The following is a 23,868-nucleotide window of genomic DNA, read 5'->3' as shown; positions in this document are numbered from 1 at the left end:
CATGCCAGTTATCAATTCACTGCAACTCAGCTCCAAATTCACACTGCAGTATGTTTCGTGTTTAAGGTACAGCATTTTAAACATTTTCCCTTCACAGTGAGTATGATGGTAAGTTTTCTCAGTAGAGGGCGCTGAGGGGATGCTGAATGAGGAAGGGGCTCTCCTGTGGCTTCCAGCAGGGCTTAGCCAGCAACCAGGGTGTGAAGATATGGGTGTGGTGATCTGTCCCAGCCATGCAACAACCTAAAAGGCTTGCCTAGACTGGTGATCACCTTCCCACGGCTCTCTGGACAGACACCGCATTCCTGGCCTTCTGCCCACACCAGGCTGTACTTCCTTTGCATGTCAAGATGCCTTGCTACTGGCTGCCCTGCCTGCCCCATGAGTGTTCCCACTGACCCCCTCTGCACACCCATGCTCCCAGCCACTGGTGTGGCTCACCTTACAGACACTGTGTGCTCCAGGCTTCCTGCTTGCACCAGCTGCCCCACTCGCCTAGCACGCCCACAGACCTCACTACCAGTAGCAGCTCACCTGTGCTCCCTTTGCCCCTGAACATCAGAGGGTTGCTTCTTGCTTTCCCAGGAACTGTGGACCAGCTATGGTGGGGCAAACCAGTGAACTTCTCTGCCATCTAGTGGGCTTTACAGTTGTGAGTATGCAAAGTTTATTCCTATGTTATTATTTATTAATTATCATATTATTTTCTACACAAACAACTGTAGACCTACTTTTGTCCTAACTTGTAATTTCTCCAATGAGGTCTGAACCTGAGCCTGGGGAAGCCCCCCCACTCCCTAAATTGGTCATTCTTTGGGTACTCTCCCTCAGCCCTAGGCTAGCATATACTGTTTTCATATATCTTCAGTTACTCTTTTATCAGTTTAGTAATTCTTTATATTTCTTGAACTTTTCCAGTTTAAGTCTGCTGACTGTAACCAGACTGATACAGATTTTGCTCTGAGAGTGGTCCCAGGAGACAGACCCCTAAAGATGGGATTTGAGGATTAGTTTGGTCATGTGCTTAAAGCTGGGGTGCAGTGCTGAGCTCACTGCCAATGGGAAATGGATGTCAGTAACCCACTGCACACAGTGACAACACAATTAATCGAGTCTGCAGTTTTCTGTGGTGAAATGTGAAGTCAAATATGTGCTTTGGGAGTGACTTCTGTGCTAGACTATATGGCAGTAATGATGATTATAAGGGTTGTGGTGTAGATAGATTATTTTGAGTGCACTTGAACAAAGAGGAAATAACAAGCTTGGGTCCGTTAACTTTCAGCTCAAGTCGAGGTCTGAGAAGCAGAAAATGTCTATAATAGCCCTAAAAGAATCTCGTAGTTTTTGCAGCCACACAGCTACTACTAATGAAAAGCAAAAACAAAATTTAATTATGTGGGTTGTTAAATTAAACAGTTGAATTCACCAACATGCCATTTCTCATGTGAAACGTAGGGCATTGACCAAGAAAGAAAGGAAGCCGTGGCCAGTCTGGCTCAGCGGTTAGAGTATCGGCCTGCGGTCCGGAGAGACCGGGGTTCGGTTCCCGCTAAGGGCATGTACCTTGGTTGCAGGATGTTTCTCTCTCTCTCTCTCTCTCTCTCTCCCTCCCTCCCTCCCTCCCTCCCTATCTGAACAAAATATCGAAAAATGTCCTTGGGTGAGGATAAAAAAAAAAGAAAGAAAGGAATTCTGAAAATTGGAAGGAAGACGTCTGGTTAGATCCAGATGAAACTGACAGTGATGAAACTGACAATCCTGAGCCCCCAATTCATTCTGAGCCTTCCTTACCAATAGAAGTAACTTGGACTCCTATGTCTCAGGAGACTTACCCTCCTCTGCTTGAAAACCCTGTGATGACCTCAACTGGAGTACAAGTTTGAGGAGTCTCCCTTCCCAAGGCTGACCTAGCTAACACTACTGCTCTGTGGCTAATCTGTCAACAGCAGAGACCAATACATGGCCCCAATACAGTACCATTCCCAGGGGGACCAACCTGCAAGTTTATTACACTGGACCTCTTCCACCATGAAGTGGGCAATGATTGAAGAATAGACACATTATGGACATGGATTAGTATTCCCTATCTATAATGCCTTTACCAGCACCCACCATCTGTGTACATACAGAATACCTTACCTAATGGTGTCACATTCCGCAAAGCATTACATCTAATCAAGGACCTCATTTCACAGAAAAGAAAGTGCAGCAGTGGGCTCAGGTCCATGGAATCAATTAGTCTTACCATATACCCATCATCCAGAAGTGGCTGGCCTAAATTCACTGACAACTCATAACACCAATTGGGAGACTGTATCCTAAAAGTACAGGGCTTTATTTTATAGGATGCAGCTTATGCTTTGCATCACAGGCTATTACATGGTGGTGTGTCCTCCAGAGTCAGAATACATGGGACCTGGAATCAAGGGGTGGAAGTGAGAGTGCCTCTTCTCATTATTACGCCCAATGACTCAGAAAAATGTTGCTTTCAGTTCCAGTAACTTTGAGATCTATGGTTTGGAGAGGTTAGTCTCCACAGGGACAATATTTCCACCAGGACACACAACAATAGGTTCAACGAATTGGAAGATAAGAGTGCCATCTTGCCATTTTGGGCTCCTTATGCCACTGAACCAACAGACACAAGAAAATGGGGTAGCCCAGCCAATGTGGCTCAGTGGATTGAGCGTTGTCCTATGGACTCAGAAGTTTGCGTTAGATTCCCGGTCAGTGCACGTGCCCAGATTGCGGGCTCTATTCCCAGTAGGGGGCATGCAGGAGGCAACCGATTGATGTTTCTCTCTCACACCAATGTTTCTATTTCTTTCTCTCTCTCTCTGAAATCAAGAAAAACTTATCTTTGGGTGAGGATTAGGAAAAAAAAAGATACTTTGAAGACAACTGGACAATTCTGATATTAGATGACATGAAATGTTAATTTTGTTAGGTATGAAATAGTATTGTAGTTTTATTAGAAACTACCATTTTGTATTAAAGTAATACACATTGAAGTTATGTTTGTAATTTACTTTAAAAAAATACACCAGAAAAAGTATATGATTAAAAAGATGTCTGGGGTTTGTTTCTAAAGAGTCCCAGAACAATGTGTGTGTATTGGTGGGGAGGGATAGGTGAAGAGAATGGCAAACTGTTGATGCTTGTTGAAGCCAGGTGATGAGTACATGGAAGTCCATTAAATTATATTTACTATATTTATCTATATTTGAACTTTTCCTTAAAATATTTTTAAACTTCCAAAATAGTTGAAGCGAATATTGCAACATAATAGCAATTTTTAAGCCTAAATGATGGCTATGGATATTCATTCTACTATTATACTTTATTGTACATTTGAAGTTTTTCAGAATAAAAGGTTAAATATAATTTCCAAGAAAGAAGGAGGGTTTGTCTCTGTTCAATGCTCCAGGGAGTCAAGCTCAGATGATGCCTAAGCTGTGTCCACTGAGTAACACAATGTCACTGACAGCAGGGTGGTCAGACCAGAGGCAATGGTCACTGGGAAGAAAGAAAATGGGAGCAAGTAAAGATGGCAGTTTTCAGACCTTTGGGATGAAAAAGAAAAAGGGCAAAGAGGAGTTTATTTTTTGAATAGGGAAGTTTATTTATTTTTTTATTTTTTTATCCTCACCCGAGGACATTTTTCCATTTTTTTGTTCAGGTAGAGTGGGAGGGAGAGAGAGGAACAGAGAGAGAGAGGGAGAGAGAGAGAGAGAAACATCGATGTGAAAGGAACACATCGAGTGGCTGCCACCCGCACGACCGACCAGGGCCGGGGACAAACTGCAACCGAGGTACACGCCCTTAGCGGGAACCGAACCCGGGTCTCTCAGGACCGCAGGTCGACGCTCTAACCGCTGAGCCAAACTGGTGAAGTTAGCTGTTGGGAGGAGGGACCAAGGAGACTCCAATTTTCAATATTTCCAAAATTTTTTGTTTTCCAAAATGTTTTGTTTACAATTAAACGTTTCTTTGTGTAATCTTTTAAAAGCCAAACTGGCCAGGGCGGAAGTTTATTTTTTATTAGGATGGGGAGATTTGAGCATATTTGAAATCTGGTATGGAGCACTTCGGGGCAGGGATGGTGGAAAACAGTGTAGAGCAGTGGTCTTCAAATTTCCCTGCTGCAAAGAAAAACCTCAGTTCTTATTAGAATACAGATAGAATTCCCAGGACCTACCCTAGAGATAATGGAGACTATTGGACCTACAAAGCTGCATGTAGCCAGCATTTCAGGTGGTTTTGAGGCAAGGGGTCCTGGACGACAGCAGGAGAAACACTGTCGTCCAGGGAGGGTGTGGGTGGATGGAGCATGGTTTCTGACAAGGCAGGGAGATAGGTGCTCACCTCCCCAGAAGGGTGGGAAAGACAGCAGGCAGGTTTGGTTGGGGGAAGCCTAGGTCCTTCTATATAATAACTTCCAGTTCTCTGGGAAGAACGAGGTGAAGTTAGTTGTTGGGAGGAGGGACCAAGGAGACTCCAATTTTCAATATTTCCAAAATGTTTTGTTTACAATTAAACGTTTCTTTGTGTAATCTTTTAAAAGGAAAAGCTCAGCCCTTGTGGTGAGTATAGGCTGACCTCACACAACACGATTGTGAAGACCAGGCTGAGGCTGCAATAGACCCAACCTACCTGTATCTGATCCTCATAGCAGTGCTTAGTAGCCTGAATACAGGCACAGATGTGGTAAGTGGTTGTGTTGGGAGGTGGTTCTGTGCCAGTCAGATGTAACCAAACGACAAAAGAACAAAGATGTCAGGGAAAAGGCAAGATAGAAACTGAAATGACTGACCATGGCTGTCCACCAAGCTGGACAGGGAAGGACACATTTATAGAAAGAAGTTCTGTGGACACAAAGAGAACAGAGGACTCTAGGAACGAGGATCCCAGTGAAGAGGAAAGACAGGTATATTAGAAGGTGTCAGAGTGTCAGTGAGGACAGGAGCTTGTGGCCAGAGAGGGGGCTGTCTGAATTTAACTTGTGAAGTAGAGCAGTTCTGAAGAGCACAGTGGCACAGTTGGGGTGGTCGAAGTGGATTAAATCACTTCAGTAGAGCTCATGGGACCATGAAGCCAGTGGTCAGTTGTTACTCTGGAAGGTGGCAAGAACTGAGATGCTTAGGAGGCTGTGGGCCAAAGTCTCCAATCAAACAATCAGTGAGGGGTGCAGTCCAAGAGGTTGGCAGTGACACAGACTCGGGTGGGAAGGAGGCAGGGCCCCTGAAGTGGGTGCACAATAAGGGCCAGGGAGTGAAGAGCATCAAAGCACCTCCCCAAGCCTTTGAAGTAAAGAAGGCTTCTCAGGGACAGCGAGGTGACTCAAGCTGTGCCTTGAGGGTGGCATGGGTGTGGATGGGCAGAATGAAGGACAGCAGGTAGTGTGGACTCTCAGAAAAGCCTAGGGGTGTAGACTTTGTGAGGACAGGCCACACCTTCAATGAGGAAGGCCAGTTATATCGTTCTCTTCTACTCGTAGGTCCCAGAAGCGGAACTCCCCTCAGCAGCAGTAAATGGACCTTGGATTCTAATGTCAGGAAATCACTAGCCCTAGCAGCTCTGGTAGCCTCAATTCCAGCCCCCTCCAGAAAACAGTGAAGAAATTTTTGTGGCAGTGCAGCTAAACTGCTGGAAAAGCGTGGTCCACTATGGAATGAAAAGAGCCCTTGTGTGAAAATAGATGATCTCCAGCTCTGGCTGGTGTGGCTCAGTTGGTTGAGCATCGTCCCATGCACCAAGAGGTCACTGGTTGGATTCCCAGTCAGGGCTTGATCCCCAGTAGGGGGTATGCAGGACGTAGCATTGATGTTTCCCCCCTCTCACCTTTCCTCTCTCTCTAAAATCAATAAAAACAGACCACTGGGGATGAAGAAGCACATCACATATAGCCTTGGAAAATAATCTATTAATTACAAAATATCCAGGCCCTAAAGTGAGTCCATCATCACCTTTGAAATCCCTGACTCCAACCTACCCCCCCCCAAAAAAAAATACTGCCCTGGCCTTTGTGGTTCAGTGGTTAGAGTAGCATTCCCTGCACTAAAGGGTTGCAGGTTCAATTCCCAGAGAGGGCACATACCCAAGTTGCAGGTTTGATGCCTGGTCAGGGAGTGTATGGGAAGCAACGGATTGATGTTTCTCTCCCACATCAATATTTCTCTCTATCTCCCTCTCCCTTCCTCTCTCTCTAGAATCAATGAAAAAACAAACAAACATATTTTTGAGTGAGGATTAAAAAATAACCCACACAAGTACCACTAAAGAACTCTGGTATTATACACTGTTGCTAGAAATGTAAAATGGTTCAGCTACCATGGAAAACAGTATGACGGTTCCTCAAAATATTAAACAGAATTATTGTAGGATCTAGCTTTCATTTCTGGATATATCGCCAAAGAAATAGAAAATAGGGTTTTGAAGAGCTATTTGTACACCACTGTTCATAGCAGCAATATTCACAAAAGCCAGGAGGTAAACGTAACTAAAATGTCCACTAATGGATGAATAGAGAAGGAAAACATGATATACATACAATGGAATATCATTCAGCCTTAACAACGAAGGTAATTCTGATGCATTCTACAACATGGATGAACCTTGAGGGCAGTATGCTTAGTGAAATAAGCCAGTTACAAAAAAAACAAAGACTACCCTGGCCAGTTTGGCTTAGCGGTTAGCTCTGAAGAGTCTCCTGTACAATTCCTGGTCAAGGGTTACAGATTTGATCCCCAGGTGCTGTCGGGGTCACGGGAGAGGCAACCAACTGATGTGATTGTTTCTCTCTCTCTCTCTCTCTTTCTCTCTCTCTCTCTCTCTCCCTCTCCCTCTCCCACCCTCCCACTACTCTATCTAAAAATCAATGGAAAACTACCCTTGGGTGACTCAGGTGAGGATTAAAAAGAAAGAAAAGGGCAAAGACTATATGATTCCACTTTATGACCTATCTAGAGTAATCAAATTCACAGAAACAGAAAACAGCATAATGATAGTTGCCAGGGATGGGGAGGGGGAGAATGAGGAATTATTATTTAATGGGTATAGAGTTTTAGTTTTGCAAGATAAAAATGTTCTAGAGAGTGGTTGCACAACAACGTGAAAATACCTAACACAACTAGATTGTACTTTTGAATGAAGAAGACGGTAATTTTTTTTTTCTTTATTGATTTAGAGAAAGTGGAAGGGAGAGGGAGAGAGAGATCGAAACATCGATGAGAGAGAACATCGACTGGCTGTCTCCTGCATGCCCCCCACTGGGGATTGGGCCCACAACCTAGGTATGTGTCCTGACTGGGAATTGAACCAGCGACCTCTTGGTGCATGGGTCAACGGTCAGCCACTGAGCCACAATGGCCAGGCAAAGATGGTAATTTTTTTCATCATATGTATTAAGCTACAATTTTTATTTTATTTTTTTAATCCTCATCAGAGAATATTGTTCCATTAATTTTTTTTTGGATAGAGTGGGAGGAGGGAGGGGGAGAGAGAGAGTGCTCCTTGTCCCCTTTTCTCCATCTCCACCATTACTGCTCCAGTGCTCACCACCATCAACTTCTCCCTGGTCTATTCCACCAGCCTCTTATCCAGTCTCCCTTGTCTCCATTCTTGGTTGTCCTTTCCAACTTGCCCCCCACTGCCTCCAGAAGGGACTTAAAATAAACACAAACACTAACACCTGCAAATCCAATCACATCAATCCTTTCATTAAAGCCCTTTATTTAGACTTCCCACTGTTCTTCAAATAAAGGTGGTCTATAAGGCCCCACAGGGTGTGGCCCCTAAGAGAAAGACATTAACCTCGTTTCTTGTTTGCCCCCATCCCTGCCTTTGGCACTTCAGCCACACTGGCTCTCTTTATTCAGGTCATTGTTCTTTATTCTTTATTCCGTCTCTCTTGCCTCAGGTCCTTTGTATATGCTCTTCCCCATCTCACCCCCTGCACCTATGTCCAATCATCCCCTGGGATGGGTTATTCCCTTTAGAAAGTCTTCTTTACCTCCAACTTACCAGTCTGTTATATGCTGTCTTAGGACCCTATAACACTCCTTTACAGTTATTATGATCAAACAAATACTGAGTCACTAGTGTTTATTAACAGTTTCCCCTGCTGGCTGTAAGTTCTATGAGGGCCGTCAGGGTCCATGTCTTCTAATTGGTTCACAAACATTTAGTCTGGCAAACAGTTGAGCAAAATTAATTAATGGGATCATCAAAAGTTGGGTTTTTAGGATAAAAATGGCTAAAATTCTGAAGCCCCATAAGAATTAGTCACTATTCCCTCTCTTGCCTTCCTCAATTAGTAGGTTTTCCAGAACACTACTTTCAATGAAACAGAACCCTGTCCTGTAGATAGGACTCAAAGTGCACTGTCTGCCACCTGTTCATCATTCGTTCACTTTACTCGAACATGTATTAAGTCCTGGCATAAGGCTATACACAAATACAAATAACATCAAGTACCTGGCACTTAAAACATTTCCACTCTGATAGAGAAGCTAGAACATGCTATTTTATTTTCCTGTTAAAAACAAACAGAAGACAGCAGCAGGCAGGACTGGAGCAAGGGTGAGTGTGTGAGAGTGTGAGCAAGTGTGAGAGACAAAAAAGTGGACATGAATGTGGATGAGCAACCTCAAGAAGTGCAAAAACGTGAGGCAGAGGGTTTCTGTGCTGTGGATGGGAAGCAGCCAGCTACCTTGGTAAGCAGCTTGTCAGGGCGGCCAGCCGGAAGGCTCTGCCATCTTGGAAGATCCCTGGTCTTCTCTGGGAGGAGGCAACAGGGAGCAGATAGGGCCACGTGACCTGAGACCACCAGTGGGCCTTGCACCGTGGAACCAATGGACCCCACTGTGTCAGCACACAGTGCACAGTAGTGATGCTGTCAAGGTACCTGCTCGGGGAAGCAGCAACCAGCTTGGGAGCCGAGCACCATCTCCCACATCCGCAGCCTGATCAGAGCCAAGCCCCAGCCCCAATAGCAGTGGAGACTCTGGACCCCCAGCAGCATCAGCAGCAACTGAGCAGGAGCTGAGGCACACCAGGCAACAGTGCGCCAGCTGGACCCATGCACCCCAGCAGCACCTACCATGACAGACCAATACCAGCCGCCAGTTGTCAATCCTCCAGGACCCACAGCAGGCAAGAGGCACCAAGCACCAAAACAGTCTGGGAGGCACAGCAGCCTTATTTGATACACAATGACCTGCCTACACATCCCAACATCCCTCACCGGGCCTAGAACTACCAGACTGCTAAAATGATGAGACCAAGAAACAACCCCTAAATGAAAGAAAAGGAGGAAAGAAAAGCAGGAAAAAAACTACATGAAATGGAAGCAAGCAACTTGTCAGATAAATAATTCAAAGCAATGGTTTTAAGGGTATTCAAACAATTTAGTGAGAACTACAAGCAACTTAATGAGAATTATAAAGAGCTCAGAAGGAACTACATCCACCTAAAAAAAGTGGTAGAAGCCATGAATAAAAATCAAGTGGAAATAAAGACATAGCTGATATGAAAAATACTTAGAAAGTCTCAATAGTAGATTGGAAGAAGCCGAAGGCTGAATCAGCGAGTCAGAAGACAAAGTAGGAAAAAAATCCAAATAGAGCAACAAGTGGGAAAAAAAATTTTTTTAAAGCAGGAGGAGAGTTTAAGGGAGCTTTGGGAAAACATGAAATGTAACATCTGCATCATAGGGGTACCAGAAGGAGAAGAATCGGAGAAAAGAATAGAGAACCTGTTTGAAAAAATAATGACAGAAAACTTCCCTAATTGGTGAAGGAAAAAGTCACACAAGTCCAGGAAACATAGAGAGTCCCAAGCAAGATGAACCCAAAAAGAACCATAGCCAGACACATCATAAATAAAATGGCAAACATTAAAGACAAAGAAAGAATCTTAAAGGAAGCAAGAGAGAGACAGAAAGTTACCTACAAGGAAGCTCCCATTAGAATGGCACCTGATTTCTCAATAGAAACACTGTGGCCAGAAGGGAGTGGCATGAAATATACAAAGTAATGAAAGGCAAGGGTCTGAATCTAAGACTACTCTGTCCAGCAAGGCTATCATTCAAAACTGAAGATGAAATAGCTTCAAAGACAAAAAAAGCTAAAGGAATTTACTACCACCAAACCAGCACTGCAAGAAATGCTAAAGGGACTGTTGTAAGAAGAAGAAATAGAGAGAGAGGAACTCAGGCATAAAATAAAAATGGCAACTAATAAGCACCTATCAATAATAACCTTAAATGTGAATGGCTTAAATGTTCCAATCAAAAGACATAGGGTAGCTGACTGGATAAGAAAACATCACCCATAAATATATGCTGTCTACAGGAGACTCACTTCACAACAAAAGACTCACACAGGATGAAAGTGAAGGGATGGAAAAAATTTTTCCAGGCAAATGGAAACGAAAAAAAAGCTGGTGTAGCAATACTCATATATGATCAGATAGACTTCAAAATGAGGGCCATAATAAGAGACAAAGAAGGTCACTACATAATATTATTATTTTTTGTCTTATCACTACATAATATATATATATATATATATTTTATCCTTACTGGAGGACATTTTTGCACTTATCTTCAAATAGAGCGGGAGGGAGAGAGGGGAGGAAGAGAGAGAGAGAAACATCGACATGAGAGAGACACATCGACTGGTTGCCAACCACACAATCCCAACCGGGGCCGGGGATAAACTGCAACCGAGGTACGTGCCCTTAGCGGGAACCAAACCCGGGACTCTCTAGTCCACAGGCTGATGCTCTAACCGCTGAGCCAAAATGGCCAGGGCTTCACTACATAATATTAAAAGGATCAATCCAACGAGAGGATATAACCCTGCTAAGCATATATGCACTAAATATAGGAGCACCAAAATATATTTAAAAACTTCTGGAGGACTTCAAGGGAGAGATCAATAGCAATACAATCACAGTGGGTGACTTTAACACCCCACTGACACCACTGGATAGATCTTCTAGACAAAAAAGTAACAAGGAAACAGAGTCCTTAAATGACGAACTAGATCAGTTGGACTTAATTGATGTTTACAGAACATTTCATCCCAAAGCTGCAGAATACACATTCTTCTTAAGTACACATGGGATACTCTTGAAGACAGATCACAAGTTAGGACACAAAGTAAGTCTCTACAAATTCAAGAAGATTGAAATCATATCAAGCATCTTCTCAGATCACAATGGCATGAAACTAGAAATCAATTACAATAAAAACACTCAAAAACATTCAAACACCTGGAGGCTAAGTAGCATGTTATTAAACAATGAATGGGTTACCAAGGAGATCAAGAAAGAAATAAAAAAACTTCCTAGAAACTAATGAAAATGAACACACAACAATACAAATTCTATGGGACACAGCAAAAGCAGTCCTGAGAGAGAAGTTCATAGCAGTACAGGCCTACCTCAAGAAAGAAGAAAAATGTCTAGTAAACTATCTAACCCAACAACTTAAATATTTAGAAAGAGAACAACAACAACAACAACAAAAAACCCAGAGTTAGAAGAAAGGAAATAATAAAAATCAAAGCAGAAATAAATAACATAGAGACTAAAAAAAAAACCAATACAAAAGATCAATGAAACCAAGAGCTGGTTCTTTGAAAAGATAAACAAGATTGATCAACCTTTAGCCAGACTCACCAAGAAACAAACAGAGAGAACCCAAATTAATAAAATAAGAAATGAAAGAGGTGAAGTAACAACGGACACCACAGAAATACAAAGGATTGTAAGAAATGAACAACTATATGCCAACAAATTCAACAACCTAGGTGAAATGGACAACTTCTTAGAATCATATACTATTCCAAAACTCAATTGGGAAAAGTCAGAAAACCTAAACAGACCAATTACAATTAAGGAAATAGAAGAAGTAATCAATAAAATCCCAGCAAACAAAAGCCCTGGTCCAGACGGAGAGTTTTATTGAACAATCAAGAAGACCTATTACCTACTCTCCTCAAACTATTCCAAAAAGTTCAAGAGGAAGGAAGACTTCCAAACTCATTTTATGAAGCCAACATAATCCTAATCCCAAAACCAGATAAAGATATTACAAGAAAGAAAATTACAAGCCAATATCCCTGATGAATATAGATGCCAAAATCCTCAACAAAATCTTAGCAAATTGAATCCAGCAATATATTAAAAAATTTATACACCACGATCAAGTGGGATTTATCTCAGGGATGCAAGGCTGGTACAATATTTGTAAATCTATAAATGTGATACACCATATAAACAAAATGAAAGATAAAAATCATGTGATCACATCTACAGACGCTGAAAAACCATTTGACAAAATCCAGCATCCATTCTTTATAAAAACTCGCAGCAAAGTAGGAATAGAAGGATCATATCTCAACATAATAAAGGCCATTTATGACAAACCTACAGCCAACATCGTACTCAATGGGCAAAAACTAAAAGCATTTCCCTTAAGAACAGAACAAGACAGGGATGTCCACTTTCACCACCCTTATTTAACATAGTACTGGAAGTCTTAGCCATAGCAATCAGACAAATAGAAAAAAATAGAAAGGATCCAAAGTGGAAAGGAAGAAGTGAAACTGTCATTATTCGCAGATGACATGATATTGTACACAGAAAACCCTCAAGACTCCATCAAAAAACTACTAGATTTAATAAATAAATTTGGCAAAGTAGCAGGATATAAAATCAACATCCAGAAATCACTGGCATTTTTATACACCAATAATGAACACACAAAAAGAGAAACTAAAAAAAAAAAATCCCATTTACCACTGCAACAAAAAAATTAAGATACCTAGGAATAAACTTTACCATAGAAATAAAGAACCTGTTTGCAGAAAACTACACAACACTGAAGAAAGAAATCAAGGAAGACACAAACAAATGGAAACATATACCATGTTCATGGATTGGAAGAATTAACATCATCAAAATGTCCATACTACCCAAAGCAATTTACAGATTCAATGCAATCCCCATTAAAATACCAACAGCATATTTCACAGAACTAGAACAAACACTCCAAAAGTTCAGCAATCTTGAAAAAGAAGAACAAAGTAGGAGGGATCACATTACCAGATTTCAGGTTATACTACAAAGCCATTGTAATCAAAACAGCCTGGTACTGGTACAAGAACAGGCATATAGATCAATGGAACAGAACATAGAAAACACAAATTGACCCAAGACATTATACCAATTAATATTTGACAAAGGTGGCAAGAGCATACAATGGAGTAAAGACAGCCTCTTTAATAAACGGTGTTGGGAAAATTGGACAGCTACATGCAAAAAAATGAAACTAGACCACCAACTTACACCATATACAAGAATAAACTCAAAATGGATAAAATACTTAAATGTGACTCATGAATCCGTAAAAATCCTAGAAGAAAATGTAGGCAACAAAATTTCAGACATCACACACAGCAGAATTTTCATTGATACAACGCCTAATGCAAGAGAAACAAAGGAAAAAATTAATACATGGGACTACATCAAGCTAAAAAGCTTCTGCACAGCAAAAGAAACAAGCATCAAAATGGAAAGAGAACCCACTGTATGGGAGAGCATAAATGCCAATTATACATCAGATAAGGGGTTAATTTCCAAAATATATAGAGTACTCATACAACTCAACAAAAGAAAGACAAAGAATCCAATTTAAAAATGGGTAGAGGTCTGGCTGGTGGGGTTCAGTGGTGAAGTGTCAACACATGCATCAAGAGGTCACAAGTTTGATTCCCGGTCAGGACACATGCCCAGGTTATGGGCCAGATCCCCAGTGGGGGGCATGCAGGAGGCTGCCAATTGATGATCTCTCTCATGGATGTTTCTATCTCTCTCTCCCTTCCTCTCTCTCTAAAATCAATAAAGAAAAGAAAAAAAAATGGGCAGAGGACCTAAATAGACACCTCCAAACAGGATATACAAATGACCAAGAGACATATAAAGAAATGTTCAACGTCACTAATCATCAGAGAGATGCAAATTAAAACGACTATGAGGTATCACCTCACACCTGCCAGAATGGCTACCATCAACAAATCCTCAAACAAGTGCTAGCAAGGGTGTGGAGAAAAGGGGACTTTAGTACACTGCTGGTAGGAACGCAGACTGGTGCAGCCACTATGGAAAATAGTATGGTGTTTCCTCAAAAAAATTAAAAACTGAACTGCCATTTGACCCAGTGATCCCACTTCTAGGAATATAATCCTAAGAGGCCTGAACCATCCATCTATCAGATGAATATATGTACCCCTATGTTCATAGCAGCACTATTTACAATTGCTAAGATCTAGAAACAACCCAAGTGTCCATTAATAGATGAGTGGATAAAAAAGCTGTGGCACATATACATGACGGAACACTATGCAGCTGTAAGAAAGAAAGATCTCTTATCCTTTGAGATGACAATGAAGGGACCTGTATAGTATTATGCTAAGTGAAATAAGCCAGTCAGAGAAAGACAAGTATCACATGATCTCACTTATTTGCAGAATATAATGAACAAAATAGACCCAGAGACATAGAAGTAGGATTCAGACTGACAAACTTCAGAGGAGGGGGTGGGAGGGGAGGAAAGAGATAAACAAAGAACTTATGCATACATATAAGCATAACCAATGGACATAAACAACAATGCTGGGGGGTGGGGGGTGGGAAAAAGGAGAAACATCTGTAACAAAAATAAATTTAAAAAAAGATTAACAAAGAAATAAACACAGGTTCTAGAATAAATCTGGGCTCGAATCTTGACTCCACTACTTACAGCTGTTATAACCTGGTCATCTAACCTCTCTGTGCCTCAGTTTCCTCATCAGTAACAGGGTTTGTGAGACTCAGTACACAAAAGTGTATAGTACACAGAAAGGCACAACATCTGTTAGCAAAATAATATATGCTCCACAGCAAGGCTTAGACTTCTACTACTTTCTGGCAGTGTAGTACACACAGGTAAACATAGGCTAGCCATGCAGGTCATGTCTATGGTATTCTCTCAACACTTATTCATTTAAAACTTTACTGATATATCAACAATGCTAAGACTTCATATCATAAATAGGAGTTCTGTAGTAATGAGGTCATCATTGTTAGTACTCTCCTATTTAACAAGCCTGTGTAGGCAACATGTATTTTAAAAATACAAATTAATATTTTCAAAAGTGTATACTGTGTTGTAAACTAAATTACATGCCAAAGGACATTCCTTCACTACAAGAACAGTTACTATCATTGTTATTTCCTACTGACTTTACTGATTTTAACTAAACTTTTGCAATTTTTTCCATATTGTATAAACATATTTATAAGAGATAAGAATTAGAAATAAACAACAAATGGAATATAGCTCTAAAAATTACCACAAGGCATTTGTCCCTCTTGAGGGCAAAATGATGTCTTCTATTGAAATAAGATCCCAATGAGATGTTTTTGTGATCTTTAGCTGCAATCAATAAAGTGTTTTTTAAAAACTTTATTGGGCGCCCTGGCCAGTGTGGCTCAGTGGATCGAGCATTGGCCTGAGCACCAAACGGTTATGGGTTTGATTCCTGGTCAAGGGCACGTACCTGGGTTTCAGGTTTGATCCTCACCAAGGTCAGAGTGTGTGGGGAAGGCAACTAATCAATGTGTCTCTCTGACATCAATGTTTCTCTCCCTCCCTCTCTTTCTTTCACTCTCTCTCTAAAAATCAGTGGAGCCCTGGCTGGTTTGGCTCAGCAGTTAGAGCGTTGGCCTGCAGACCAAAGGGTTATGGGTTCAATTCCCAGTCAAGAGCATGTACCTGGTTTGCAGGTTCGAACCCCTGCCCTGGTCGGGGTCATGTGGGAAGCAACCAATCGATGTGTCTCTCTTACACAGATGTTTCTCTCTCTCTCCCTCCCTCTAAAAAGCAATGGAAAAATATTCTTGGGTAAAAATTAAAAAAAAAAAAAGTTGATTAATAAAAATACATAAATAAAAATCAATGGAAAAAATATCCTCCAGTGAGGATTAACAAGAAAAACAAAACAACTTTATTGGGCAACTACTTACTACATCTCAGGCACTGTTCTAAATATGCATTGGAGATAAAGAGATTCAAGAAATATGCTCTTAGCCCTCAAGGAACTTGGTTTAGCAGAAGAAACCTATACAAACATTGCCCTACTGTGCCATACTCTGGCACTGGGCTCAAAGGAAAGTCGCCTGTCTCTACTGGGTTGAATCAGGAAAGATTTCGGAAAGGACCTTTGAACTAAGTCCTAAAGGATGAGCAAGAATTACCCAGACAGATAAATAATGAAGGAAATGGCAGTGCTCACAGAAGGAACTACAGGCTGGTGCAAAGACAGGGAGCCATGAAACATCATGGTATGCGGGGGCATTGTTCTGTGCAACCGAACACAAAATGTGGATACAAGAGGGGGAAATGAAGTTGGAGAGATAAATAGGAACCGACGTATAGATCTAACAAGAGTAATTTGTACCAGGGTAACGATGTAATCAGCTTACACTTTTTAAAGTGTTTAAGGGCTCTTCGACTCCCATGAGAGGGCTGCCCCTAGCTGGGGGTCCTCACTCGTGCTGCCCCTTGATTCACTGACGACTCATCCCCTTCTCCCAGCCTTGGTCAGCCCTGCTATCCCGCCATCCCTGCGATCCTGCCCCCTCGGAGAGCCCCTGTGGTTTGATTTCAGCAGCACTCCCGGCAGGAGACTGGGTCCTAACTGTCACCAGTGGGCGGCCTCCTTCAACGTGATCTGAGCATCTTTCGGGGGCTGACAGACTTAAGCTTCAGCGTTGGGCTCTGCTCCTACTTGTGTGACCACTCGGCCTGCCTCAGTTTCCTTCTTTGGAGCAGAGCAAGGATCGCCTCCCTGGCCACGTTAAGTGACAGACGCCGGGGGAGAGCCGGCGAGGGGCGGACCCCAGCGCCGGGAGTGACGGGGTCGCGCGCTGCCGGCTCCGCCCCGAGACTGGAGCCGGCGGGAGGGCCGGGTAAGCCAAGCCGTGGGCGGCAGGGCGGGGCGGCTCACCGGTAAAAGGCAGAGTCCCCGAGCGGGTTCCAGTTCGCCGTGTAGCAGTCCATGGCTGGTGCAGGGAGCTGCTGGGCAGTGCTGAAGGATCACCCGCTCAGCGCGGGCTCCAGGCCGGCACTTCCGCTTCCGCCCTCCTGGATCACGTGGCGAGGCCGCCGCCACTGCCATCAGCACTGTGGGCAGCTGCACTCGGCCGCCGCCGTGCCCCCGCCCACAGCCGGGCCTAGTGCCCGCCTGGGTGGGCCCGGCCCAGGTTCCTGCCCCGACACGGCAGCCAGCCCCGCCTCCTTCCCGTCCCCTCGAGCGTTGAGGGTAGCGCAGGGCGGGACATGGGTGACCGGAAGTGGGAGCTATGAGCGTCGCCGCCCCGGGCGCCGAGGCCCGAGGTGCCGTCGGGGCCGCCGGGACGCACGCATGGAGAACGCTGGGCGCCGGGCTGCGCATCGACGGCTAACCGGGTCGCACGGGCTCTGCGGGGCGGGGACTGTGCAGCATCGACCGACCTCCCCGGGCGCGGGAACATGAGGCTAGTTCTGGAGCTCACTGCAGGCGAGGCGCGCGGTGCGCGGGCCTGCCCTGTTCGCGGGTGAACTGCTTGGAGCCCCGGGACTCGGTAATTGGCGCGAGCGGGCGCGCGCGCATGCGCGAGGCGGTGGCGGGCACGTGGCGCGGCGCTGGGCGGCCCCGGGCGGGAAGCGCCTCAGTGCCCTGGAGGCCAGCGTGCCAGGAGACCCTCCGGCCTCTGGTGCCAGCGGTGACCAAGGCCCGCGCCACCATGGGCCCCACACTGCCTCCGCCGCCGCCACCTTGCTCTTGTAGCCCTGAGCAGCCCGGGAGGGGCCGGCACTGGTTTTATTTTTCCTGGGGTGGGCCCTGGGGCCAACCTGCCCTGAGTTCCCACCCTCGTGCGGCTAAGGGGCCTCTCTCCGCAGCCGGTCACTGTCAACAGCGGCATGGTCTTCTGTCTGGAGAACAAGGAGCCGCGCCGGCAGCTGCGAAGCACCATGGTCCACCTCCAGGCCTCGGAAGTCCAACAGCTGCTACACAACAAGTTCGTGGTCATCTTGGGGGACTCAAGTGAGTGCTCCTCTAGGATCACACTTCCCAGCCCCGCACCTGCAGCCTGTCTGCTAAGTCTGGACCCTTTGTCTCCATCTCTAACCTCGTCTTTGACCCCTAGTCTGTTCCAGTCCAGTAGGTTTTCTCCATTTATCTCCCCATGCACCTCCCGCAGGTGTCCTGACAGGTGTAACCTGTCAAGCTTTGAACACCATTCTTGTTTTTTTTTCTTTCTGACATCCCCCATAATTTCCCTTATGAGAGCGGTGGATTTTGTTGTCTGTCTTTTAGGTGACTTGGCTGACTTCTGCTAGGTGATCTTGGGTCACTGTATACTAAGTTGGGGGTGGTGCACAACTAGAAGGATCAGTGGCGGTGGCAGTATCAGTGATCCTCACCTTTTCTCCTCCCTCAAAGTCAACACTCCACAGAGGTGGTGTTGGGCAACCCCAGCCCTAGGAAGATGGGGAGCCTGGACTTGGGAGAAGCTGGGATGGGGCAAGGCCTGCCTTAGCCTGGTGATCTGTCTCCCTGCAGTCCAGCGAGCTGTGTATAAGGACCTGGTGCTCCTGCTCCAGAAAGACTCACTGCTCACAGCCGCCCAGCTGAAAGCCAAGGTGAGGGAAGCTTGGTAGCAATGCCAGTGGTGGGCAGGCACAGACCCTGGCTTGGCAGGGTCTTCCTCCCTGGCATGGATCTGACCTGCTTGGTGTGGGGGGAGGGTAGGGGGAACTGAGCTTTGAACAGGACCAACTGGTGGCTGGGGGTCAGCTGGGCGAGCTGCACAATGGAACACAATACCGGGAGGTCCGCCAGTTCTGCTCGGGTTCTGGCCACCACCTTGTGCGCTTCTACTTCCTCACCCGAGTTTACTCCGAGTACCTCGAGGGCGTCCTGGAGGAGCTGACATATGGGCCTGCCCCGGACCTGGTGATCATCAACTCCTGCCTCTGGGATTTGTCCAGGTTGAGACGAGAGGAGAGGGAAATACTGGTTGGGGGAGGAGGTGTGTGGCTCAGAGGCTACCTACCTTTGTACTCTTGCCCACCCTGTGTGCTGCCCAGCAGGTATGGCCGCTGCTCAATGGAGAGCTATCGAGAGAACCTGGAGCGGGTGTTTGTGCGTATGGACCAGGTGTTGCCAGACTCCTGCCTGCTGGTGTGGAACATGGCAATGCCCCTGGGGGAGCGCGTCACAGGGGGTTTCCTTCTGCCTGAGGCAAGTGACCCAGCCCATCACCATGGGGGAGGAGACAGTTGATTGATAGAAAGAGGACCTTCCCTCCCCACCCTGCTTTATTCTGTGGATCTTAGATGCTGCAATTTCTCAGCTCCAGCCCCTGGCGGCCTCTCTGCGGCGGGATGTGGTTGAAGGGAACTTCTACAGTGCCACGCTGGCTGGGGACCACTGCTTCGATGTCTTGGACCTCCACTTTCATTTCCGGCATGCAGTGCGGCACCGGCACCGGGATGGTGTCCACTGGGACCAGCATGCCCACCGCCACCTCTCACACTTGCTTCTGACCCATGTGGCCGATGCTTGGGGTGTGGAACTGCCCAAGCGCGACTACACCCCTGGTGAGCCCTATCATGAGTGGGAAGGGTCGTGATGCAGAGAGGGCCCCCATAGCATAAGGTGCACACACGAAACAGGATAGAGTTACTTCAGGGGAATAGAGACCCCTTAAGGACTGCTGTGGACCCTGAATGCTTCTTTCTCACCCCTGGGGAGGGTGAGATCACAGGAGCAACATTGCAGTCCAAGTTCTGGTTCTGGCTAGTCTAGCCATATAGAGATCTCTGTGTACACAAATAAGCTTATGTAAGCATTGAGTACCTGTGGCAGCATGTCAAAAGATCCTTGCCCTACAGATGAACAGGAAATAAATAGGGGTGCTTTGAGCCAGGCATGGACGTGAGGGGTGGAAAGACAGAAAGGGAAGAATGGCAATCCGGGCAGTCTGGCAGAAGCAAAGAAGCCCCTCTGCTGGTGCTCTCAGCCTCTCAGGAGCTGCCTGCTAACAAAGGGATCATCGTGGCTGATTGTTTCCATGTCTGCTTCTCCTCTGGATCATATCCTCAAAGGAAAAGTTGCCTGCTTCACTTGTTAACAACTCACCCCTTTTGGTGTCAGTGTCTACCACAATTGTTGTGCACGTGGTATCTACAAGATATTGTTTGATGAATTGGAGACACGAGTCATGTTAGAAAGCTGTTCGTCGTGGCATTGGAAGGGAGGTGGCACAGACAGACCAGGAATGTCATGGAGGCAGACTTCTGGGACTTGGTAGCCAGAAGTTGGAACATCAGGGAGGTGCATGACGACTTTGATTACATAATGGTCCAATTCCCTTGTTTTTTAGATGAGAGAGCTGATCCCCAGCAGAAAGGGATGCTCTAAAGGTTGTAAGGCTAGATTGTGGCAGCTCAGGTCTTCTGAATCTAGTTTGCAGCTTCAGAAGTAGGGACATCAAAGGCAGAGTTGGGTGGGAGGCTGAGTTGGTGAGTTCGGTCAGGGCAGTTCTGTTTGAGGTACCGTGGAAATGAGTAGATTTGGAGTCAGTGGTGTCCGCAGAGAGATGGAAGCTGCAGGGCACGAGTGTGAATCATGAAGGAGACAACAGAACAATGACCATGTTTTGGAGTTGGAAGGGAAGAGGGGCTAATGGAAGAAACAGAAGGAAGTGAGGGCAGAGGCATTTTCAGGGAGGATGAGGCTATTGGCTGTGTCATGTGACTATCAGAAAGAAAGGAATTTGTTAATTTTGCAGGAAGTGGCTACATTTAGTGGGAAGAATGTTGAAGAACTGGAGCAGGGTTAAGAGGCAGTGAGCAATTGATGAGGGAATGGAAATCAGGCACAGTAATCTTTGTGGAAGTTTGAAAGGAGCAGAGGACTGAGTGACAGGATCTTTATGTTTTTAAGAGAGAAGATTTACTAAACTTATTTATTGGTCTGTGGGGAGTTGCTCGGAGAGGGAAAAACTAAAGATACAGGAGCTGGGCAAACAAAGGGAAAAGACTCTGGAGGGGAGCATGAGGTCAGAACAAAGGTGAATCCACTGACTTTTGAGAAAGGCAAGGAAGAAGGAACACACTTTGGGCTTGGCCTAAAATGAGAGGGAACGAGGAAAACCGGGTAGAAAGCACAGGGCGTAGAGGTTTAGAAGTGTGGAGGGCCAGAACTCAGGGCTGCCTGACCTCCCAGGCCTACCTAAAACAATCATCCCATTCCTAGACCCATGGATTGAGGACTGGCCAGAGCCGGATCATCTGTTCCAGGGGAGCCAGGGGCAGCCCCCAGACTTTGGGGAGCAGCTGGCCTTGCCCCCACCCCCACCCTCTTCCTTGCCCCCTCCCATGCCTTATCTCTACCCCCTTCCTCAGCCCTCCCCACCTCCCCTGTTCCCACCCCTGCCCCAGGATGCCCCTTTTTTCCCATGCCAGCCCTTCCCACCCCATGAATTCTTCAGTTATACAACGGAAGACTTCTCAATGCCACCCCACTTAGGTAGGTGCCTCTGCAGCTTCTCATCATACCTTTCCCAGCCTCTCCTCGAACCTTCCCCAGCTTAGCCTCCTGTGCCCAGGTAGGCTGAGAGCAGTTGGATCACTCTTGTGCCCCCCTATCCTCCCACTACCCCCTTGATTGGGTTCGGTCACGGCTGAGTCTGGAAGAGCATCTTCCAGACTCATTAATCAGTCATTGATTGTCACAGTTTCCTGGTTTGAAGGTAGTGTTGGCATTTTGTGGATGGGGAAACTGAAGCCCAAAGAAACACCCTGGAGGACCAGAGTGGCCTAAAGGCCGAGCTGGGCTCACCCAGGCTGAAAGCCCACTCTGATAAATAACTGGTTCTTTTGTAGGATGTGGCCCTGGAGTGAACTTTGTGCCTGGCCCCCTGCCACCTCCAGTCTCTGGCCCTATTCCCCATGGTCAGCACCGGGGCCCGGTGGTCCACCGGGGGATGCCACGCTGTGTTCCCAGCAGCCCCTACTATGTGCCAAGGATGGGGGGACCCTGCAGGCAGCGGCTCAGACACTCAGACAGACTGATCCACACATACAAACTGGACAGACGGCCTCCTGCCCATTCGGGGACATGGCCTGGATAGACTGGGTCTTGGGCTGGGGCTGGATGTGCCAATGGCCCTGTAGGGCCTGCCTGCCACCCCAGGTGCTGGGCCAGGGTGTTGCTGTGCCTGGCGTTGTTCTTGTCCATTGCTGTCACTAATAAAGGCATGGAAGAACAGAGTGGCATCTTCCTGTGTGAGGGAGCGGCTCTCCCAAACCATGACCTTAAGAGTTGGGGAGGCTGCCTCTGGGCTCTCTCCAGCTTTGGACTTTTCACCTCACGCTGTTTAGAAACCATTGAATGTGTCTTTCCTGCTGCCTCATACCCCTTATGCGATTAACAAAGAACTTGGAGGGCTTTCCTTTTGTCGGCATTCTGGGATTGGGAAATAGCAAAGGCTGAATTGAAGTTGTCAACATTTTATTTTATTTATTTAATAAATTTTTATTTATTGATTGATTTCAGAGAGAGGAAGAGAGAGAAACATCAATTTGTGGTTCCACTTATTTATGCATTCATTGGTTGATTCTTGTGTGTGCCCTGCCCAGGGATCAAACCCCCAACCTTGGTATCGGGACAATACTCTAACCAACAGACCTATCCAGCCAGGGAAAACGGTCAACAATATATATGGAATTTATGGATCTGGCTCATTCTCACCTGTACCAGTCTCACATATTCATGTGCACATTCAACATTCACCTGTTCCTAGTGACAGTAAGACACGTACTTTACCTTGCACAGTTCTTGGCATATGGTGGACACAATAAGTGGTTAGAACTAATCAAGAAGCTCCCCAACCCAAGTGGGAGACTGACTAGAAATCCATTATTTAATAAATATAATGTGCATTGAGGGTAAAGTAAACACAGATGACTTTCTTTGGTTGGTTCACGAGGTGTAGAAGAGCCAGGAGAATTTCAGGGTGGGGGAGGGGATTGTGCCAAACTCCCTGAGGAAGAAAGAATACAGGTCTCATCTTTGATGAGTAGCTTGACCCTAGGTTTGTGACTAAGCATCAAGGGTGGCATGTGGGCTAAATGGTGGCATGGGTGGAGAGCGGAGCATGACAGTGGACTGGTAAGTGGTGTGGGGCAGGAGAATAAGGAAGCAGACCCACAAATAATCTTTGAGTAGAATTGGATGGAAGAGAGGGATGCAGACTTCTTTCATTCACTTTTCATACTTGTTACTGAAAATTTACCTTGGCAAAGGATATAACATCTAGCAAATGGAAATGGAAATAGATCACAAAAGTGTTGATTCTTACAAGCAAGCTAAGTGCAAATGAAGCTGCTAAATTAGCACACACTGGTGCTGGGGAAACTGGAACATAATAAAGCCCTTTAGAGAACAACCTCCAGAGAGCAGTTGAGAATCAAATAAGGCAGTACAAAGACACCAGTACAGTGCCTGAAACAAGCTTGGTTTTCTTTGGTATAGACAAAAAGCGGAAGGGAACACAGAAATGAAAGCAAGCCTTTTGTTCAGGAGACAAGATTTAGATAATTATTTTTTTGCAAGAAGTTTCTTTTTGTTAATAAAACTCATTCTTGGAGCAGCCCTCTTTAGCTGCATCTGGTTTGTCCAATCCTGTGTTCACTTCTTTCTGCCTTTCCTCAAAACCTATTCTATGGACATTTTTCACATCTGATTCCTGGAACTTCTCAGTGTC

General features: G+C 45.5%; 2 protein-coding genes across 3 annotated transcripts in view; one reads left to right on the top strand and one right to left on the bottom strand.

The window, feature by feature from the left end:
• Positions 1-17,166, bottom strand: part of VPS16 (VPS16 core subunit of CORVET and HOPS complexes) — a 30,148-nt gene extending 12,982 nt beyond the window's left edge. For both annotated transcript variants that reach the window (XM_036245689.1, XM_036245691.1), the window contains exon 1: positions 17,058-17,166. In XM_036245689.1, the coding sequence (XP_036101582.1) occupies positions 17,058-17,110 (53 nt within the window). In that variant the 5' untranslated portion in view covers positions 17,111-17,166. The remainder of the gene's footprint in view (positions 1-17,057) is intronic.
• Positions 17,167-17,199: 33 nt separating this feature from the next.
• Positions 17,200-22,372, top strand: PCED1A (PC-esterase domain containing 1A). Its single transcript, XM_036244619.1, has 8 exons — positions 17,200-17,673; positions 17,993-18,137; positions 18,657-18,736; positions 18,846-19,084; positions 19,187-19,337; positions 19,450-19,696; positions 21,357-21,629; positions 21,986-22,372. The coding sequence occupies exons 2-8, from the start codon at positions 18,014-18,016 to the stop codon at positions 22,231-22,233; spliced, it is 1,362 nt and encodes a 453-aa protein (XP_036100512.1). The 5' UTR covers positions 17,200-17,673; positions 17,993-18,013; the 3' UTR covers positions 22,234-22,372.
• Positions 22,373-23,868: the final 1,496 nt, after the last annotated feature.

This window comes from Molossus molossus, unplaced genomic scaffold (genome assembly GCF_014108415.1).
Source record: "Molossus molossus isolate mMolMol1 unplaced genomic scaffold, mMolMol1.p scaffold_m16_p_6, whole genome shotgun sequence".
NCBI classification, from domain to species: domain Eukaryota; kingdom Metazoa; phylum Chordata; class Mammalia; order Chiroptera; family Molossidae; genus Molossus; species Molossus molossus.
The sequence above is the reverse complement of the archived record's forward strand: the minus strand, read 5'-3'. Positions and strand labels throughout refer to the sequence as shown.